The following is a 20433-nucleotide window of genomic DNA, read 5'->3' on the forward strand; positions in this document are numbered from 1 at the left end:
GGATGGGCCTGAGCCTGCTGCCAGCGGAGCTAATAATAAAGCACACGGGGGCTGGGCCACCATGAATTATTCAGCCTCGGCTGCTCTCCAGAGACCGGGCGGCAGACAGCCAGAAATAAGGAGTATAAATCAGAGGAGAGAGGGAGGAGAGAGAGAGGGTGAGAGGAGAGAAGGAGGAGTGAGAGAGGGTGAGAGGAGAGAAGGAGATATAGAGAGAGATGAGAGAGGGAGATAGAGAGAGAGGGAGATTTATAGAGAGGGAGAGAGGAGAGAGATGGAGAGAGAGGGTGAGGAGAGAGGGATGAGAGAGAGGGTGAGAGGAGAGAAGGAGATAGAGAGTGAGAGACGAGAGAAGGAGATAGAGAGAGGGCGATATATAGAGAGAGGGAGAGAGGAGACAGATGGAGAGAGAGGGGGAGGGAGAGAGGAGAGAGATGAAAGTTCTCAGCTAACCGTTTGGGCAGGTTTGACAGAACTGTGGGGGAGAGAGGTTCGTTGCCAGGGGGGTCAGCGAGGGGGCCTTTGTCATTTCAGCCGGCCGAGCCGTGGGTCTGACGGGCGAGCGTGTCGTTCACAGCGCCGCCGGGGGAGGCCGGGCCCCGCCGTGGCCCTCAGCGCAAGCCTCCGGCCGTCAGCGGCTCGTTTAGCGTCCCTCTCATCTCCCCCCGCCCCGCCGCGGTGAGAGCCAGGGCATGACCTGGAGTGACCCGGGCGAGGGGGGCGGGTACTGCAGACGTACAGCCAGCTCTGGTGGGGGTCATAGGTCATCGATTTATGTCCCTCACCCCCGGGGGTGCAAGGTGACAGATGGATGTTTGTCCTGTTGATCGATGGGCGGCGGTTGGTGAGCGTCGGGCTTCCGGAGGACAGGAAGGAAGATGTGAGGAGGGCTCCGAGTGATGGTGTGCGAGTGGGCTCACGTATTCAGCCGGGACCTCGTGTCGCGGAGAAACAGTTGGACAAACAATGGCCTGGTCGTTTTCACCTTCTCTGCTGCTATTCTTCTTCTTTTTTTTTCCTGTCTCTTAATTGCCGCCTTGTCTTTCCTCTTCTTCCGGAAGGTTCGTCACAGCACGCACTGCAGCAGACCATCCCTTTATTCAATTAACACGTTCGTGATATTTATAGTCTGGAGATAATAGATTGTCATTCATTCCTCAAAAAATAAGCAGAGCTAATTGGCCTTTAAAAAAATAAAAGCAGGAATTAGAACTGGGCCGTGGAAGAAAGGGAGTAACAGATGGCCCCATGCTAACAAACAGGGAAATGAGGTTTGCACAGTGCTGTGACTCTAGTATTAGCAGGCTGGGTTATGAGAATCTGTTTAGTAAATACTTGGGAAGGGTTCCCAGTTTTACTCATTTAATTTGTTTACTCCCCCTTGGCTAGTAGTCATGGCAATATGGGCCATGGAGGGGGCGGGGGGTGGGGGGGGGGTTCTCCCTTTTAAACATGAAGATAAATAGCTTCTGGCTTCACAGGTATTCTGAAATATAAGTGGGTGCATCCATGTTTGTTATTATATATTTAATTCTGTCTCAGGTGCTCTTCCATCTTGAAATTCAGAAAGTCCACAAAGCAGTCCTTCAATCATTGTACCTTTTAAAAGTCCCCTTCTATCATTGTTCATGTAGGTGAGCAGAATATTCTGCTCTTCAATACCTGCCATTTCTTACACATTACGGGTTTCATTCAAGGTTCCTGACTGAAGGAGACTTCTGAACTACACACACAAAGCGAATTGAGTCTCGCACACGACTGAAGGGAAATGATGGTGTTTGTTATTTGAATAATTCCCCTCAGCAGTACATTCAAATCTCTGGTTATTATTCCAAATGAGCAGTCATAATCCACAGAGAGTTTTGTTGGTGTGATCCAACAAACCAAATAGCCCCTCCTGCTCCCCTGTGTATCTGGGGCGAAGGAAACATTAGTTTAACTTCCCTAGACTCCTGTATCTCAGGAGACTGAGTCTGCAGAATGGCTGTGTGGGGTTCAGTGGTAAACACACTCAAACACACTTGGGCTCATTCCAATCGTTTATTTTTCACCTTCCTATTCCTTCCCTGGCTCCTTTCCTTGCTCCTTGCTCTACTCAATCCGAGGAGCAATAAAATGAAGCAAGAAAGGGCGGTGAAGATCAGAATATCACCATCCAGAGACCAGCTGAATATCAACATGGAGACAACAGCTGAATATCAACATAGAGAAAACATCTGAATATCAACATAGAGAGAACAGCTGAACACCAATATAGAGAGAACAACAGAATATCAACATGGAGAAGGACAGCTGAATATCACCATAGAGAGAACAGCTCAACGTCAATATAGAGAGAACAGCTGAACAGCAATCTAGGGAGAACAACATAATATCAACATAGAGAAGGACAGCTGAGACAGAGCGAACAGCTGAAAACCACGGCACAGCACTGAGAAAAGTTGAGACCTGCTGGGCCCAGCCTGCAACAAGGACACTGACGGATGAGAATAGCTACAGTGTTCTGGCCAGCTCCAGGGCCGCAGAGTGTGACTGATCCCCCACACACTGCTTAGAGCATGGAGTGTGGCTGATCCCCCACACACTGCTTAGAGCATGGAGTGTGGCTGATCCCCCACACACTGCTTAGAGAATGGAGTGTGGCTGATCCCCCACACACTGCTTAGAGAATGGAGTGTGACTGATCCCCCACACACAGCTTAGAGAATGGAGTGTGACTGATCCCCCACACACTGCTTAGAGCATGGAGTGTGACTGATCCCCCATACACTGCTTAGAGAATGGAGTGTGACTGATCCCCCACACACTGCTTAGAGAATGGAGTGTGACTGACCCCCCACACACTGCTTAGAGCATGGAGTGTGACTGATCCCCCACACACTGCTTAGAGAATGGAGTGTGACTGATCCCGCATACACTGCCGTGCGGAGCTGGGGGGCCTCTGTTTCTCCTGCTCCTTTTATTTACTCGCCGTTCCCCGCGGCTCAAGCACCGCGCAGAATACACACGCCGCGCACTTCATTTCCCCTCCCTGTCATGGCCGCGCTCTGCCCGCTACCGCTAGCCGTGATCTGGTTTCCATTGATCGCAATATCAGGTGAAGTGGGTTAGCGGTGTCTGCTTTTGCACATCACAGGGCAGCGTGCTTTAGTTCTCAGGCTTTTTCGTCATAAGAAACAGCCTCCACATGTTGGCCCTTGTAATCGGGTGACGTCACCTCCTAACTAAAGGAACACCAGGGAACCGTGTGGTGATTACTGTTTATCAGAACAATAGCTTAAGAGCCAGTTTTGTCCAAGCATAACCTCCATTTCTACAGCTTCTGTTCATCTGAACTGGACTGTTAATAGGATATTGATAGTATTTTCAACTGCATTGTTTAGCTGCCATAAGAAATATATTTATGCAAACTAGTAACTATGAATGGCAAATGCGAAGACACTGAGCAGATTGACTGAGTAGTGACTAAGGTGTTTGAACTTGTTTAAAAGGCCTAATGATGTGGCTTGTTCACTTGGAATTAGTTGTTTGGTCTGGGAGCTGGCTTCGCAAGTCTGGATGACAGAGGGACATAATAACAGGTTTACTTTGACCTCAAAGTACTGTATTTCTTGTTGTGGGAAAAAACCCAAGGTTCAGTTATGCATTTCTAATCAAATACTGCCTATTTTTTCTATCTGTCTGTTTTGTGCAATTCTATCATGACATTTCACTTATTTAGCTGAAGCTTTTATCCAAAGCAACTTACAGACTAAGCAGGAGTAATGTGGGGTTAGGGGCCTTGCTCAAGGGCCCAACAGCTGCATGGATCTTATCATGGCTACATCAGGGCAAGTCATGCACCTTAGCCACTAAAATACAGGCTGCCCCACTGTGACACTCTCATTGTGGCATTTTGCTTTTGCCACAGTTGTTTTCAGAAGAAAAAAAAAAAACACAGCAATGAAATGGTTGCTATACAGCAAGTTAATGTTGTTGTAATATGGTTACACCTGTTCTTGCTGCCTTGAGGCTGTGTAAATTCATGGTCCCAAGTGTAGTCCACCATAATGATTAGGGAGCTACTTTTGTAACTCTGAAGTTGTACATTTTTGTAGGGATATAATATACTAAAGCATATCATCTACATGGGCAATAGGCAGACGTTTTGATGAATGGAACTGGCCACAGCTGCCACCCTGCCTATGAGTGAGGCTGACACTGTCCATGGGTCCACAGCATTATGAATAAACATTATGCAAATATTTATGAGCTATTCACGGTGCCCTAGCAATAATCACGTGCATATTACATCTATGAAGTACATTTAATTTTACAGTAGTATCCTTGTACCAGTGCACTTGCATATGATTTTACTAAGTATTATGTAATCACACTGCTATGTGCTGTACTTGTAATACATTCAAGACTTGATGGATTTCAGTATGACAAGAGGCATGTGACAAGGTGAATTTGCATAACACACATGCCATATTAGCATATGAACTGCATACTAGATACAGTCCCCTCCAAAGGTATTGGAACAGCAAGGCCAGTTCCTTTGTTTTTGCAATGCACTGAATACATTTGAGGTTGAGATAAAAAGATGAACACGCGACAAGTGGCTTCTTTGTTGATTTCAGATTACTGTATTACATGACAGAAGAATACCTCACACATATTATTTTATTTTACAGATAAAAGTATTTGGAGAATTAAGAGCAAATTAATGCAGACGGCCTGTTTTTTTCTAGTACCATTTGAACCTTAATAAAATAGGATTGGTGTTTCTAGAACCGTTGTACCTTAATAAAATATGATTGGAGGTAATGCAGTGAGAATTTTTCAAGCTTGGTCTTTTGGATGTCTCCAGTATCCAGCTTTAGATCCCCACAGCTATGTCACACTACATGAGATATTAACCCCACATCCTCTGCAGTAGAACTCTGGGTCCATATGAAATCAACAATCAACTTATTCTGTCAAGGCAAATTCTCAAGCATGATCTGAACAGATCTAAACAAAAGAAAACCCTCTGACCCCACAGTAATTATGATTGGAGTTTACTAAGCGGTAGCGAGATATCAGCTGAAATCCTCAGTGAAAGCCCTCAGATTCTCAATTCATATTGTCCCAGGATGAGCTTCCCTGGAATAAATACAAATTTTAAAATGGCTGAGGTAGGGTTTCCAATGTACTGCTTTTATTGCTATCTTTAGCAATGTCTGGATGCCATCAGCATTTTTCCCTGAGAACACAATTTTCTGTTTTGCAAAAATAGATGAATTAAAATGCTGTGGGTAATTTTGCTATCATTCATTGTTGTTTGTGTTTCTCGCAAAACCGATTGGCAATGCCTGTTGTGCAGCGCTGCATTGTGTGCGGTTGCACTGAAGATTAACAAGTCTGCTGACAAATAACATTGCACAGTTCCTGTACTGTATGTCACAAGAGTTCTTGACAAGCTTTGTGTTTGCTTCAGAGAGCCAGTCAGTGCAAATGGGCTGTGTGGAAAATGTCACATTTTGACATATTCAATATATTTCTGTATAATCTTCATTTCATGCTAGTTCTACTGGTAAAGTCACTCATTACATTTGTGTAAAGTGACAAGCATTTCCTCAAAACGCCAGCTGACATTCAGCCCCATGTTCATGCCCCGCTCAAAACCTTTCTGACTGCGGACGTCATTTTCAGCAATCATCCTATTTAAAAACATGCAATACAAAAATATTGATTGCAAAAAGTGAATAAGTCACAAGTACCGCATTCATTATTTTAATGTAAATGTACAATTATAATAACTATGACAATATTTTGTCATTTCAGGTGATAAACTGAGGTATGATATCACTGAGCGTGCTTTAGAATATTAAACATGTAGTCAAGGCAAACTCCGTGATCGCAAGGTGATCTTGTGGGTTCTGCTTGCCTCTATATTGCCTGTGTTGGGCAGGTTGCCCTATGGATATTTGAAGGCTTGAGCTAGAGAGATGCTAATTAGATCAGACCCAAGACAAGCTTTTCGAGGTAGGACATGGGCATCTGTTAAAGCATGCAATCGGCATCGTTCTGATGCCTGTGCCGTGGAATCCCTAGATTAGTTTGACTGTGGCCTTAATTCGATCAACATTTTGTCCTTAACTTGACTTACACTTACGTACATGTCTGCATTTTCTTCACAAATTACAGCTTGGCAAGCTCAGCAAGTGCGAAAACTCATCACACTGAATTTGTGAAGACAGATGTTTGTATTTACATTAAGATTTGAGTCATTTGAGGACACGTATTGATTTAATACAGGCCTGTGCATTTTACTTTAGAAGGTCACATGCAGTAGCATGAACTAAAGAAATGGCATAACATCGCAAGCCTCGGTCTGAACACAGGATGCTTTCTCTTTTGACTGATAAATCCCTGTATCACTGCACTCTTAATTCTATAGACCAATGTGGCACTTATTTAGAGATTTATTTATTTTTACTTTAACAACACTTTCCTTTGCTTGTTTCACCCAGCTCCACAGTATTGGCCAACTCATCAGTGAATTTGTGCAGTGTCCAAGCTGAATTGATTGTTTGAGGAAAGGAAGAATTGTGCTGCCAGTGCTGTGCAAATATTAGCATTCCCATTTGAAATAATTACAATGACTGTTATTGAAATTGTCGTCTAATCATGCTCCATCTTTGTCAACAAAAATATATTTTCAATATGTTTGGCAGGATATTTAAAAGGGCCATCTGTCTTAAACATGAATGAACTCAATTCTGTTTCTTCACCGTCTTGCTTCATGGCAGTAGGGGGCTTCACTGAGCAGCAGGTTTTGGTGAGTCCTGTATAGAGTACAGTTGTAAATGGTGGGCGCCGCTTGTGACCACAGTTACATGCTATATCAGAGGTTCTCAACATTCTCCTTGTGTCTAAATAGTATTATTATGTCCGAAACCATAGCTGCATAAAATAGTGTGCTAAACCTACCTGGATGTCACAGCTTATGTATCTGTGATCCTTCTGTGAATTCAGCCGCTATGATACCCCTCCTCCCAGCCCAAACAGAAATGATTTAATTGAAAGTGGGATCCATTTGCAGTCCCCATCCCCCTGCCATGGGACTCCAGTTACCCCGGAGTTAGACCACTGCTCCACAGTGATCGATATTTCCTGTCTGCGAGACGTGTCTAACAGTCTCCACCAACAGGCTGTCTCTTTGTAAGTTTCCATGCATCAGGGGAGCACACAGCAATCAATCAAACTTTGTCTGTATGATACGTTTTCTAAAGGACCAATTGCCTAAGCCGGATGTGGCTGTGTTTGTTCAGAGGAGAGTCGAGAAGCCTCATTAGATCTATTATCATTTCTGTCTCAGAAGTCTCTGTGTTTGTGTGTGTGCGCACGTGTGCATGTGTATGTGTATGTGTGTGTGTGTGTGTGTGTATACACGACGTCTGTTTGTTAGCACTTGCATATTCACAGAGCAATTTGAACTAAAATCTTAAACATATTGTGAAAATGCACTCCATCCTTTTTAGAGATGGACAGGATTTTTTTAGTAATAATGATTTTATGCTGTTGTAAAATACATCTTTAATACAAGCTAATAATCACTATTTGTTGACACTATTTCTGAATTATATTATTCATAAATTTTCTCCAGAGGATAGGAGGTGCTTAATGGATTTTGCTTCTTTGAGGTATTGTTTTTATCAGCTCAGACTGGTGAAAGGGGGATTTAAAGTCCAATAGTCACGGTAGCCATCACAGCACTAGCCAGCAGTGATCCATAATGACAGTGAAGCTTCAGGTTTCTCCACAGTTTTGAGTTTAGGTTTATGTGACTGGCTGCCCCTGCTGATGGCTGTCTGCCTGCGTCTGTCTTTCAGGACCTGGGGGGTGGGAGTCCCCCACAGCGGAACTGGAAGGGTATCGCCATCGCCCTGCTGGTCATCCTGGTGGTCTGTTCCCTCATCACCATGTCTGTCATCCTGCTCACACCAGGTAACACACTGTAGAGCGGCCATCATCAAATCCAGACCATGAATCCAAACATGGCCCTGGTTTTCTTTTCTCCCAGGTAAATTAGCGGAACAATTAGTGCCGCTGATTGGCCAGGCTGTCTTCACACCCGACTACCAGGTACAGGCGGGGTGGAAAACGAGCGGTTCTCAGTCCTCGAGGACCATGGTTTAATCATCCCTGGTGGAGAGTAGAGGTTATAGCATGTGATAATAGAGAGTGGGCGTCTAGAGCAGGAATCATCAAATCTGGTCCTCCAACCCAAATCCTGTCCTGGTTTTCTTTCCTTCCTGGTAGTTAACTGAACAGCCATACTGGCTTCAAACTTGACTCCGAGGTAAAGGGAGGGTGGCCCTGAGGACCATGATTTGAGGAACAGGGGTATAGAGTATAGGGACATAAAGTGGGGTAACAGTGCAGCTGCAGAATGTATAGTTTTGGGCTGTAGGATGTGGGGTTATTGGGTGTAAATGTATAACTTCTGCAGTAATCAGCAGCTTAAATGTGAGTTTAATATCAATCAGTCAGTATACCCAAGTGATTATGTTCAAAACTAATGATATTAAAATCGCATGCTAGTAACTTTGAAGGCATACTAGTATAACTTCTATGTCACACACGTTTTTGTACCATAACAAATATGGAGCATATATAATTTATATTGGCATTAATTTAATCATACCTTTTAAATCCGACCCTTACTCTGCTGTAGTTTATTACTTTACGTATAACTATGAAAACAATCTCAGACGAAATACAGTACAATCATAAAAATGATTTTAAAAATAACTGGATCTTTTTTTCTTTTTTTTTTTCTCATTTCAGCGGATACCAGTTCTGGCAGTGACACAAAACTGACTGTGGAGGATCTGTTCAAACCAGAATTTGAAGTTCACGACTCTGAGCCCAGATGGATCAGTGGTAAGGAACTCCAGGTTTTATTCTCCTCTTTCATTGGTTCGTTTTATGGGGCTGCTCTCCCCTGGCGAGATACCGGGAAGTGACATTTCCTGTCAAAGTAAACAGAGATTTATGATACTGCCTTCAACAACTTTTTTGCCACCATGAAACAGATAAGAAGTGTGGGAATATTGCACTATTGCACAAATATTTTTATTTGTCAGCTAGAGAATCCTGAACAAATGTACTATAACACATCATTGTTTTTATAAGCATATTCAACGAGTGCAGAACAAGGTTTCATGTTCTTTTGCCATATTGGCTGCTACCGTTGTATCTGTGAGCAATGTAATAAACATTTGAAATAATCTCTATAACTGGATAACCACTACAGTGTCCATTATTATACATTAGTAAGTTTAAGTGTGTTTTTTATTTTAGAGTTTTAAGTTTTCATTTGGCCAGCTTGCGGAGCATTAAAGAGGTGACACCTCATCAGCATTTTCCTCATAATTGTGGAAAAAAGTGTTTTTAGGTAATATTGAATCTGGGCATTTAGTATTACAGCATTCAGCAGCATGAGACTTTTGCTAAATGACACCAGCTGGCTCCTAATAGGAATGAATTCAGTCCTTGTGTGTTGTCTTTGATGTTTAGACGGAGAACCTGTTCAGCTTCAGCTCACAAGCTGTTTCCACTGGATTGCTAAATGATCAGACATCTTAGAAGACTAACGATATCCTGTAAACACATATCCCACAAACACTTTCGGTCCAAAAATCACAAAACATTATGCCTCCGAGCATCTTGTCAATAGAAAAAGACGTGTCTCCACGAATTTGCACAGTTAATACTTCAAAGGTGACGGAGTAAAGCTTGTAAGACGACTAAGGGAGGCTTGTTGGCTGCCTACGCTGTTTCCCGGCGATAGACATGGAGCTTGCAGTGCTAGGTGGATCATATGCGAGACCCACCTACATTATTCAAGGCCCACATTAAGCGTCTCAGTGGTGTCAGCTGTGCGCCGTTGTCCTGAGCTTATATTGGTGTATCGATCTCGCCGCGCTCTGAGGACAGCCGCGGTACGAGGACGGGCTTTCCGAGCAGCCGGATCGTGAGCGAATCTGGCAGTGCGAAAGGGTAAACGAATGAATTAGTCACCGCTTGGGCCTCGCATGGACGGAACGGTTCCATTACACCGAGCGGCGGCGTCAGACTCCCTGGGCTCCTCAGGCCATTTGGGCCGTTGTGTTCTCTTCTTTCTGCCCGCCCTCAGACCCTTACGTCTGTCTCCGGGAGTTTCGTTTTATTGTCCAAGGGCAATAGGAGGTGGAGTGGGCTGAGTCTTTTACTCTGAGTCAATAACTCATAACTCCGAGAGCATTAACCATTATTCTGTATACTGTCACAGCTTCACAAACCACCAAGGTTTAAGTGAACGGCTACGGCCTGTAGCGTAGTGGTTAGGGTAAATGACTGGGACACACAAGGTCGGTGGTTCTAATCCCGGTGTAGCCACAATAAGATCCGCACAGCCATTGGGCCTTGAGCAAGGCCCTTAAGCATTGCTCCAGGGGAGGATTGTCTCCTGCTTAGTCTAATCAACTGTATGTCCCTCTGGATAAGAGCGTCTGCCAAATGCTAATAATGTAATGTAATGTAATGGATCGTTGAGTGCAAGCAGTCAAATCCAGGGTTATTAGCCATGTCGAATATGGTTGAATGTGGTGTATCAGCAATTTGCCTGGTGAAATGTTGAGTGAGAGAAAGAGATGGTGAGGGACTAGGGGACTTTGAGCTTGACAGGGGACAGACATAAGGACAAGCAAGCAGATTGACAGTGAAAAGGTCTCAGCTTGTTGGTTGGGTAGGAGCTAAAACGTTTAGGCACATTTTAAACAGTTTTTTGTTTTTCCTTTTTGTTCCATTTTTTTAAAATCCCGAGAAAGGATACTTTTGAGTACCCCTTGGAGAAGTAAACTCCTGCCTGCAGAGATAAATCAACACGAGCAGCCTGAATGCTAGACAATCCTCACGTCTGGAATTATGTGTAATTTTTTCTTTGTCCTCCGCTGTGAAAATCACATAATTGTGCTTAGTGAATTGATGATAGGGACAATTTACAATCATCGCTAGTCATTATGCTAAACTTGATTTAAGTGTATGTACTGTATCTGTGTGTGTGTGTGTGTGTGTGTGTATGTGGATATTAGTGTGTGTGCATGTGTGTACAGCATGTGTATGTGTGTGTGTGTGTGTTCATGCATGTGCATGTGTGTGTGTGTGCGTGTGTCCAGCATGTGCGTGTGTGTGTGTGTGAGTGTGGATATTAGTTTGTGTGCGTGTGTGTGTGTGTGTGTTCATGCATGTGCGTGTGTGTGTGTGTGTGTGTGTGTGTTCATGCATGTGTGTGTGTGTGTGTGGATATTAGTGTCTGTGCGTGTGTCCAGCATGTGCGTGTGTATGTGTGTGTATGTGTATGCATGAATGGCACTGTGTGGCTGAAAGTACGTGAGGCAGCCCATCACAGCATTCATGTTGTGTACTAATCAGTGAGATTAGACGGAGGAGAGAGGATATGGGCTGTGGGCTGCTGAGGGAAGGGGTGGGAGCAATCATCTCTGACCAATCGGAGCCTCCATGTAGCACAGGGAGGTGCTTAGACCTCTAATCATGCACATCACCAGAGTCCCCAGCCAGGGAGATTAACAAATCAAATAATCCCCACCCGCCCTCATCCCCCCATGCTCGCATCACTGCTAATGAACAGGAGCACGCCACACCAAATACAACAGGACAAGCTGGCAGACCTGCTCCACAAATGCTACCTACAGACATCTAATGCAAATAAATAAAGAAATAAAAAATCCCATTTGTGCACCTCAAGCTTTACTTCCATTTTGAAATTCACAGAAGATTTCAATTGGGAAACGAACCCAGAGACAAATGTTCCATTTTTAACTTGCCAAGCGCCAGACTGAGCCAACAAGTCTTTCTTGGCTGATGAGTAAACCTGGATCTTTAGTCATCTGCACTAAATTCTCCTCGTTTTCTGATTTACCCTTGAGGTTCGGTACATTTCCAGCAAGAATTAGCTTTTCTTACTGTTATTTACAGCCATTCTATTTATATATGCGCTTTATTCTCAGGCTAATAAGGCAATGAAGGGAAAATCTGAATAACTGATTTTCTCCCAAAGCCACAAAATGGTCATGACGAGGCCACATGCCACCAATGCAGGGCAGTGACATTTGGAGTCAGATGCAGTCTGCACTTTGCCAGTAGCCTCGAACAGCAATTCAAAGTATTCTTTAGCATCTAGCAGTGGAAACAATCCTTTGCAAAAGTATTTTATGCAATGTTTAAAATGCAAAATGCAGGTTAAATCTAATGAAATGCGGGCGGTATTTGTTCAGATGAAATTACACGTATACATATTTGTGAAAGTAAATTAAAAAAAAATACATAACATATATGTAAATACATACACATAAATGAATACACTAAATAAAATGAACCCTTGGATTGAACTGCTGTTGCTCGTAGAGCCTGGCTTCAGATGTGCGCTCCCAGTGGCACAGTGATTCACCGCTTGGCACTCTCTCCTGCCATTAATAATCCAGTGTTGTGGTAATCAGAGCTGAGGTGGGCTGAATGAGATGACGAGTCAGTGTACAGGGGAGCGCGGTGGAGGAACCGGCACTGTGTTCTCATGCTAGCTCACAGACGGCCATCGTAGAACTGGCCTGGAGCGCGTGCCGGTTCAAGAACTGGCCGTCCTTGTCTGTGCAACACCGAATGGTTCCTGGAAATGTTCATGAATAGAAACAAACTATGTGAAGAGATGTTTGGACTGACACATTTCGGACAATCTGTCTGTACATGGTGCTCAAGGGAGTGGTGGCCTAAATCTACAGTAGCACCTCTTTCAAGAATCAGAAGCTGATTCTTCACTGTTGGGACACACTAAACCTTAATAACAAAAAACTGAAAGTATTTTTTTATTATTACTGTTTTACTATTATTATTATTATTATTAGTCAGTCACAAAGGATTCTTCTCAGTGAAACTGCAAGCAATGATAATGTTTTAAAATTAATTTTACCACTACCTGGGAGTAGAACATTTCCAAATAGAGGTCATTACAGATGTTATTGCCTTGAGACACATTCTGAATATGCAGGATTTTATTCATCCTGCAGTTTACGGCAAAATAAAATGATATTAAACAGAGGCATCTAGCCACAGAATACCCAGTAACAATATGGTCTAAAAATTACCCTTTTTGCTAAATGAAAAAACTGGACTGACTTTTCTGCAGTATATGCTGCATCATTAATCTCCTGGTTAAATTATTAAATGGGTTAATGGAGAATAATTATGATTATGACTCATCACAATGTGCTTGCAGCTTTATGGCTGTGCCGGTTATTTATACTTACGCAATTTAGCAGGTCCTGGAAATACTTCTCTGGTGAATATCCACGGATGGAAATAAGTGATTATCAATAAGCTTACTTAATTTATCATGAATTTGATAGTTAATATATTAATATATTAAGAAAATTAAGTTTAGAACTATATTCAAGATCATTTAAGTAATGTAATGTAATGTAAAAGCTATGAAAGATGTAAGTTTACAATTTCATAAGTACTGTATGTCTTGTTAAGTGTCACTCACTTTAATGTGACTGATCCTGTTCTTAGATGTCTCTTGGTTTCAACGTGCGTTAACAGTTTGACTCATGGCTTTCTGGGGGCCGTTTGAGGACAGCGATTTGACCCGCATATCTCTAGTGATCGTCTTTCATCCCTCCGTGTCGTGTAACGCTTTCTCCTGAAATAATTCATTAATTGAAGGAGGGGTTAACGTCCTAACAGTTCGCTTTCACAAGGAAAGGGAGCAACACGAGAGCGGGTGGAAACTCAGGGAAACCCTCCACCAGACAGACACTTAAAACCATGGCCCGAGACTATCCTGTTCGGCCCGGAGAGCACAGGGTTGCCCAGGGGTGAACCTCGCAAGTCTGAGACAGTACTCTCAAAAAACGAAACACATTTTCAGTTAGTCAATCTGCATGTTTTCCCTCCACTCAGATTCAGAATTATATGTAATTTCTTTCTCTTCGCACTCTATTGGCAACCACCAATTTCAACTTGCCAAACTGCATTGCACCCAGAAGAAAACATTTACATTTGCTTTCAATTTTAAGTATAAGTTATGGACGGCCTTTTTCAAACATCGAATGACATTTTTCACAAAACCAAAAATCCTAAAGCATTTACTCAAGTGACAAAAGTCAGCTACCATGGACAAGCTGGTTTTTCAGTCCCACCTCCGGGTCGCGACTTAGAAAGAAGCTCTGGTGAATTCATAAAAGAAAAGGGAATGCCTTTGTGCTATATTTTATTATTTTCAAAGCAACAGTCTTTGAACACTTTGCTCATTTTTGTAGGAAGAAGTGCCAAAACTACATATGCATAGGCTGTGTCCCTTTCTCTGTCATTGGATGAAAGCATCCGAGATGTGAATGTAATGTAATGTAGACCCTGCTGGCCACTGGCACCCCAACGAAAATCTGAATTTGTCAGATTCTGTCAGCAGACTAGAAACAGGGGTATTTTTTTTCATCTCCTTTCAAGCCTCACATCTATTGCTTTGAAACATTTCATGCATGGCGGCTAACTTGTTTTGACTCATTTATTGGAATTCTTGCCTTAAAGCAGAAACTATTGCTTGACCTGGCAGGAAAGGGAGGGCAGTCTCTATCTGAGACCTACTTAAAATACGGCCACATTTACTTGGACCCGAACCAATGCCTTGTAGGCACAGAAAGCAGATCTGTTATGCACTGTACAGTATCCGAATAGATCCTAATAGCTTTGTGAGTTGTGAAGGACACTAGCATTGTGCAGTGATACAGAACAGCAGGGCCACCAGAGACCTGCGAAGGGATGTGCACTTTTACCCTACCTTGTTTTCCGCTAATATGTGTAATTACTTACTTAATTAGGGCAATTTAGCACAGCCCCCCTGCCTCTGTGAGAAAAGGAAATGTGGGCTCGCTGCTGCCTGCGGACTTCGGAAAAGTCGGATATGAAACCGGAGGAGACAGTGCAGCGTGAGCGTTACTTGTTATTCAGCCGTTTTTTCCTCGGGTCGGTCACGTATTACACGCCTCACTTCCTCTCATTAATCAGCGTTAGCCGGGTTTGGAGAGGCGGACTCCACCTCCCCCAAGTACGGGGGGTGGAGAGCAGGCGAACTCAGAAGGCGGAGGAGAAGCGCAACCTCCTCCCAGAACGCGTAGCGCGGGATGCTTCTGGACGGAATGCCGATAGACTGATGCCCAAAGTGAGCATCATGATGGAGAGCATTGTCTTCTTGGCACTGAAGCCGGCCGCACCTTTGCGCTTGCCCTTCTAGGATGCGCCCTTCACTGCTCTCGCCCTTCTCCTTGAAGGCAGTCGGTTGCAACGCGCATCATTCCAGAGGTGCCTATTTTCAGCCTGGTTTTGAAAGTTGAGGTTGAGGTACTGAGTACCGATAAATATTTTTATTTTATTTATTTCCTGAGGTTGTGAATGTACTCCATTGTATTTGTTGAATTCCATTCAAAGAGCGGAGAACCAGCACTGTCATACATATTTGTGTGTGTCTAGTTACCAAAAGACAGTGATGAACAAAATTATTTGGGATCACTCTCAAAAAATTTTTTCCAGCTGCATAAATGATGCAACACTGGCAGTCAATCAAAATCCAACCGGATTTACATGGTCTCATGTTCAAAATGACAGATGAAAGTGGAGAGACTATTTACAGAGCATTATCATTCAGCAGTGTGGTTGTTCTCATCATTATAGTTATAGTTATAGTTATAGTTAAAGTTATAGTTCTTGGTGTGGATGGGCCTTAATATCAGACACCGTCATTTGTATCTTCATAAAGGCCTACTGTTTTTAATACTTCTTGATAGTTTTAAGACAAATTCAGTTTGGATACAATGCCTTGCTCAAGGGCATAGCAAAACCATTTTGCCCAAAACTGCAACATTCTGCCTATAAGCCCTGATCCATAAACTGCTGCCCCAAGCACATCATCTATTTTACGCAGCCGCACATTTACTAAAGAAGTACGTGTTAAATGCTTTTACCTGAGAGGCCTCCTAAAAACATGGCCTAAATTCACTTTCACTGGCTTCACATCAGTGGGTCATACGGGTACACACCACCAGGACACAGGAGTTGAGATGAAAATCTGTATGAACAAACATCTCTGTAATCTTGATGTGAATTCAATATCCAAATAAAGCACAAGGTACTTACACTCGACAAACAGATACATACCTAGGGGAGGGAGGCAGAAAAATGAGCCCTTTGATTAAATTTTTTGTTTTCGTTTTCATTTTTCATTTTTCATTTCTTCCTCTGTGTAGAGCTGGGAGCAGAAATGACTTTTGCAGCAGCCTGTTGATTCTCATTATGTGAATGTTAACAATGTGAATAAATGATAAGCTGCTGGACGCAGCGCTCCCTCTAACATAACAGTGGGCTTTTCATCCACTTTACCGCCATGCCAATAGGTAAAAACACCTGACAGTGCGCTGATTATTCCCCTCCCCAGCCAGCGTTCCCCTTTCCCTGCTAATGGTAATGTGGGTGCGCATGCAGTTTTATATACTGTGCAGTAGCAGCAGTGTTGTGCTGAACACAAACCTCCCCGTTTTTATTATTTTATATTTTTATTTTTTAATTACGGTCCTTGCTCCGGTTTAGTGACAGAGGCTGCAGCTCACCGCGGTGATGACAGGGGTGGGGATGTGTGTGTGTGTGTGTGTGTGTGTGTGTGTTTACTTCATTTCTTTTTGAAAGATGTTTTGTTCCTGCTTTGGTGTTGTTCGGTTCGTTTTTAGTGGCGGTGGTGCTGTCAGCGAGGGCCCATTAAGCGGAATCTTAATGATGGCGGGCTCATCGATTGGCTCTCACCTGCCAGCGGAGCCGGCGAATGAGGGGGGACAGTGATGTATAGGGGAAGGACTCCATGCTGGCAGGTCTCAGCCCAAGGGCTGGGCGACGGTAATAGCATCTGGCCGGAGCTCGTTTGCGATCGCAGGCTTGGCTCTCTGACCACGCACAGAAGACGACAACAAGGCCATAAAATCCATCTCGCGCAACAGCCTTTTAGCGTGTTTTACCAACCCAATAATGTATTCACACACTGCCACACGACAGTCTGTTAATATTTATCGTTCACCCCAAGGGACAGCTGAGGGATTCGAGCTATCATTTGTGTGTCATCTGCCTTATGAAGGGAGTACATGGTATTGTCACGTGTCTTTGACATTATCTGTGCGAGAGCGGTTCGGCTAAAGAGCATGCTAACGTCGAAAGCGGCCTGCCATTCGGTGTCTCATGCTTTCACTCAGAAAGCAGAAACGGTTTTAACGGTTTGTGTCAGCTTTCTCGCAGCACGATACTCCGCGAGTCGCCGGTCTCGGATGCTGCTCTCCAGGAAAGCAGCGCGGAACATAACGTGCGACGAGGCGAGCTGGTGTGTGCGCCGTCTTTGTGCGCCGAGGAGAAAGAGGCGCTACCAGACAGACCTGTTGTTCTCCTAAACGTCACTTTGCTGTGTGGCTCCTTTGTGCCGCTCTGACAACGCGCCGGGCTCCGGGCGGCTCCACGGAGCCAGGAGCGTCCGCTCTTTTCCCCCGTCGCGCAGATGCGGAGGCAACGCCTGACAAAGGCTCTGGGCTCAAACGCACACCGGCGCCGCGCGGCTGGCCCCCCAGCCCTGGCGACAGAGGCCTGTCTGAGCTCCGCTTTGACTGGCGGCACAAAGAACACGCACAACAGGGGTTATTCCTGCGTAATGACGGGGCTCGAGAGGGAAACGGTCGCTGTGGCGGGCGGCTGTCCAGCCGACGCGGGCTGTCTGAAAGCCCCGCGGGACGGGAGGGATTCAGCCAGGGCTGCTTCACTGGCTGACACCTGCACGCGCACCTGCGGCCAGCCAGGGGGCTGGGAGCTCTGGCTGTGATCCGCCTGTCCGGTCCCTAACTGGCCATTAGGCCCACACTCTATTCAAACCCTGTGACACTTTAGACTTTATATAACTTAACTGGTATGATTTTTGTTTTAATATGCACATATACTGTGTGCGGCGGCACGGATGGTGCAGTGGGTAGCACTGCCTCCTCACAGCAAGGAGGTCCTGGGTTTGAATCCCGGTTGGCTGGGTCCTCTCTGTGTGGAGCTTGCATGTTCTCCCCATGTTCGCGTGGGTTTCCTCTGGGTACTCCGTTTTCCTCCCACAGTCCAAAGACATGCAGGCTGATTGGAGAGTCTAAATTGCCCATGGCTATGAGTGAATGGTGTGTGTGCCCTGCGATGGACTGGCGACCTGTCCAGGGTGTATTCCTGCCTTTCGCCCAATGTATGCTGGGATAGGCTCCAGCCCCCCTGCGACCCTGTTTAGGATAAGCGGGTTCAGATAATGGATGGATATACTGTGTGCGTACGTGAGTGCGTTCGTGCATGTATGCCTGTTTATGGACAAAAACCTCTGGGCTGGTTTTTGTTGTGGACCATGAAAAAGTCCCCTTCCGCTTCATTGAAAACACCTCACTTTAATGCTGTTTGGTATCTTGCCGGCAGTTTAAATTTTGGGGGGAAAAGTTTGGAAACATAATAGCTACGTATTTCCTTAATAGCAATAACTTTTTGAATTGTTTTGTATCATTCTGAACCGGGTGAAGCTGTGCCGGTTAAAGTGTGTCTGGAAGAGCAGCGTGGCGTACACACTATTTACATTCTGCTCACGACATGCCAGCAGGAGAAAGATCAGTTTCTGCAGAGATGACACTGAAAAAATACTGTGACTCACACACACACACGCGCCCATGCACATGCATGCATGCATACGCAAACACTCATTTATGTCTGAACATACTAAGGATGTGCACAATATAAATATTATTTCCGCCGTGAATTTAGCATACATACAAAATACCACATTTTTCATTTATTTTAATGGCTGTAATACATTAAATGTAATTATTTATTTACATTATTACATTACATAAAATGTGATAATTTAAGTATATATATTGAATATATATACCACGTGTGTGTTTGTGTGTTTTTTTTGTGTGTATATGTGTGTGTGTTTGTGAGCATTTGTGTATGTGTGCATGTGTGCATGTGTGTGCTGGCATGCAGAATATATAGTAAAAAACTGATTCCATGGCTTTTTATAAAAGGGAGGGGTAGGACACGTAGCGTTTAGCATTATAACGTTCCCTCCTTGCTGAGACATGGCAGCCATGAGGTGTGAGAGTAATGAGCGGACTGATTCTGCGTGGCAGCTGCTAACGTCAGAGCTGACAGAAGGGGTTGTAGAACCAGTTGATGGGGCAGGGGTAACAGTGGAAATGTACGTACATCCTAATTCAGAGGGGCATACACACAGCTGGTGGTGACTCTCATTGTCAAGGGGGCTGCTTCTGCCTCCCCAAAAGAAAAGGGAAATGATTGGTCAATTGCTGTCACCTGATCTGATTGCCAAGCAGTTGATTGCTCAGGTCATGCCATATGGTGACTGAGAGAAGTAGCCCATTTATTTACTCCCTGCTGACTATTGATCAGCAACCAAGAAGAGCCAGTCAGAGATGTATGAAGAACAAGCCCTGAAAATATTGGTTGGGCAAAATGCTTTTTATATTTTTTGTTTCTTGCCTGTCACCTGCTAGGGAGGCACAGCCAGTTCAGCTGCATTGCAGAAAAAAACAGGGGCGGGGGGAGAGAAGGAAAGGAAATTAAGGGAGATGCAAGGAGTTAGAGGAAGAGGGTGGTCTACCACTTCTGTCTGTGGGCTTCTGGGCTTTCTGAATCAGAGGATGGTTCTCTAATCCATGGCATTTCATGTACCTGGCTTGGTCTTAAAAATAAAATAAAATCTAACTTTCGTCTGCAGTTCATTACACCCCCTTTTATGCCCATGCCCCCTGAAACGATTCCGTTTATTATCTTTTTGGGACACTCGTCTGAATGCTTTGCTATGATCCCGTGACTCTGCAGTAAAAACTGTGTCTTCATTTTCTACATATAAAAGATTCTTATTTTATATGGAACACTTAATTCCTGGCAAGAACAGCCTTCTTCCCTGAGGGGATAAATAGAATTAGAACATGAATTATATACACTTAGGAGTTAATGAGTTTAAATATAGTTTTTTCCAGACGAGTAGTCTGTTTGAATATGATTCTTAATAACCCTAAAACCATATTCCGTTAACTCGCCCCTGTGGATCCATCGGAGCGATGCAGTGATTTACATACTGCTGTTGGTTACCATCATGAAAGAATGACTGTGAGGGGATTCTGGGTATTTGGTGATATGGGAAAATTCATGTCTTTAATGGTTTTGACTTCATTAATATTTTAGAGTAGTGCTTGCTACTGATAAGGCTACGGCAGAATGGAAGAAAAGACAATGTTTCTTAACATATCGAGGCCTGGGGTTCTGCAGACCTCCGTAATA

General features: G+C 44.1%; 2 protein-coding genes across 3 annotated transcripts in view; one reads left to right on the forward strand and one right to left on the reverse strand.

The window, feature by feature from the left end:
- Positions 1 to 20433, reverse strand: part of LOC133116437 (tubulin alpha-8 chain-like) — a 247914-nt gene that overhangs the window by 195862 nt on the left and 31619 nt on the right. The gene's annotated exons all lie outside the window — the stretch shown is intronic.
- The window catches only part of LOC133116435 (inactive dipeptidyl peptidase 10-like), a 182460-nt gene that overhangs the window by 98813 nt on the left and 63214 nt on the right, over positions 1 to 20433 (forward strand). For both annotated transcript variants that reach the window (XM_061225955.1, XM_061225957.1), the window contains exons 2-3: positions 7860 to 7974; positions 8818 to 8913. In XM_061225955.1, the coding sequence (XP_061081939.1) occupies positions 7860 to 7974; positions 8818 to 8913 (211 nt within the window). The remainder of the gene's footprint in view (positions 1 to 7859; positions 7975 to 8817; positions 8914 to 20433) is intronic.

The sequence above is a fragment of the Conger conger genome, chromosome 17 (genome assembly GCF_963514075.1).
Source record: "Conger conger chromosome 17, fConCon1.1, whole genome shotgun sequence".
Classification (NCBI taxonomy): domain Eukaryota; kingdom Metazoa; phylum Chordata; class Actinopteri; order Anguilliformes; family Congridae; genus Conger; species Conger conger.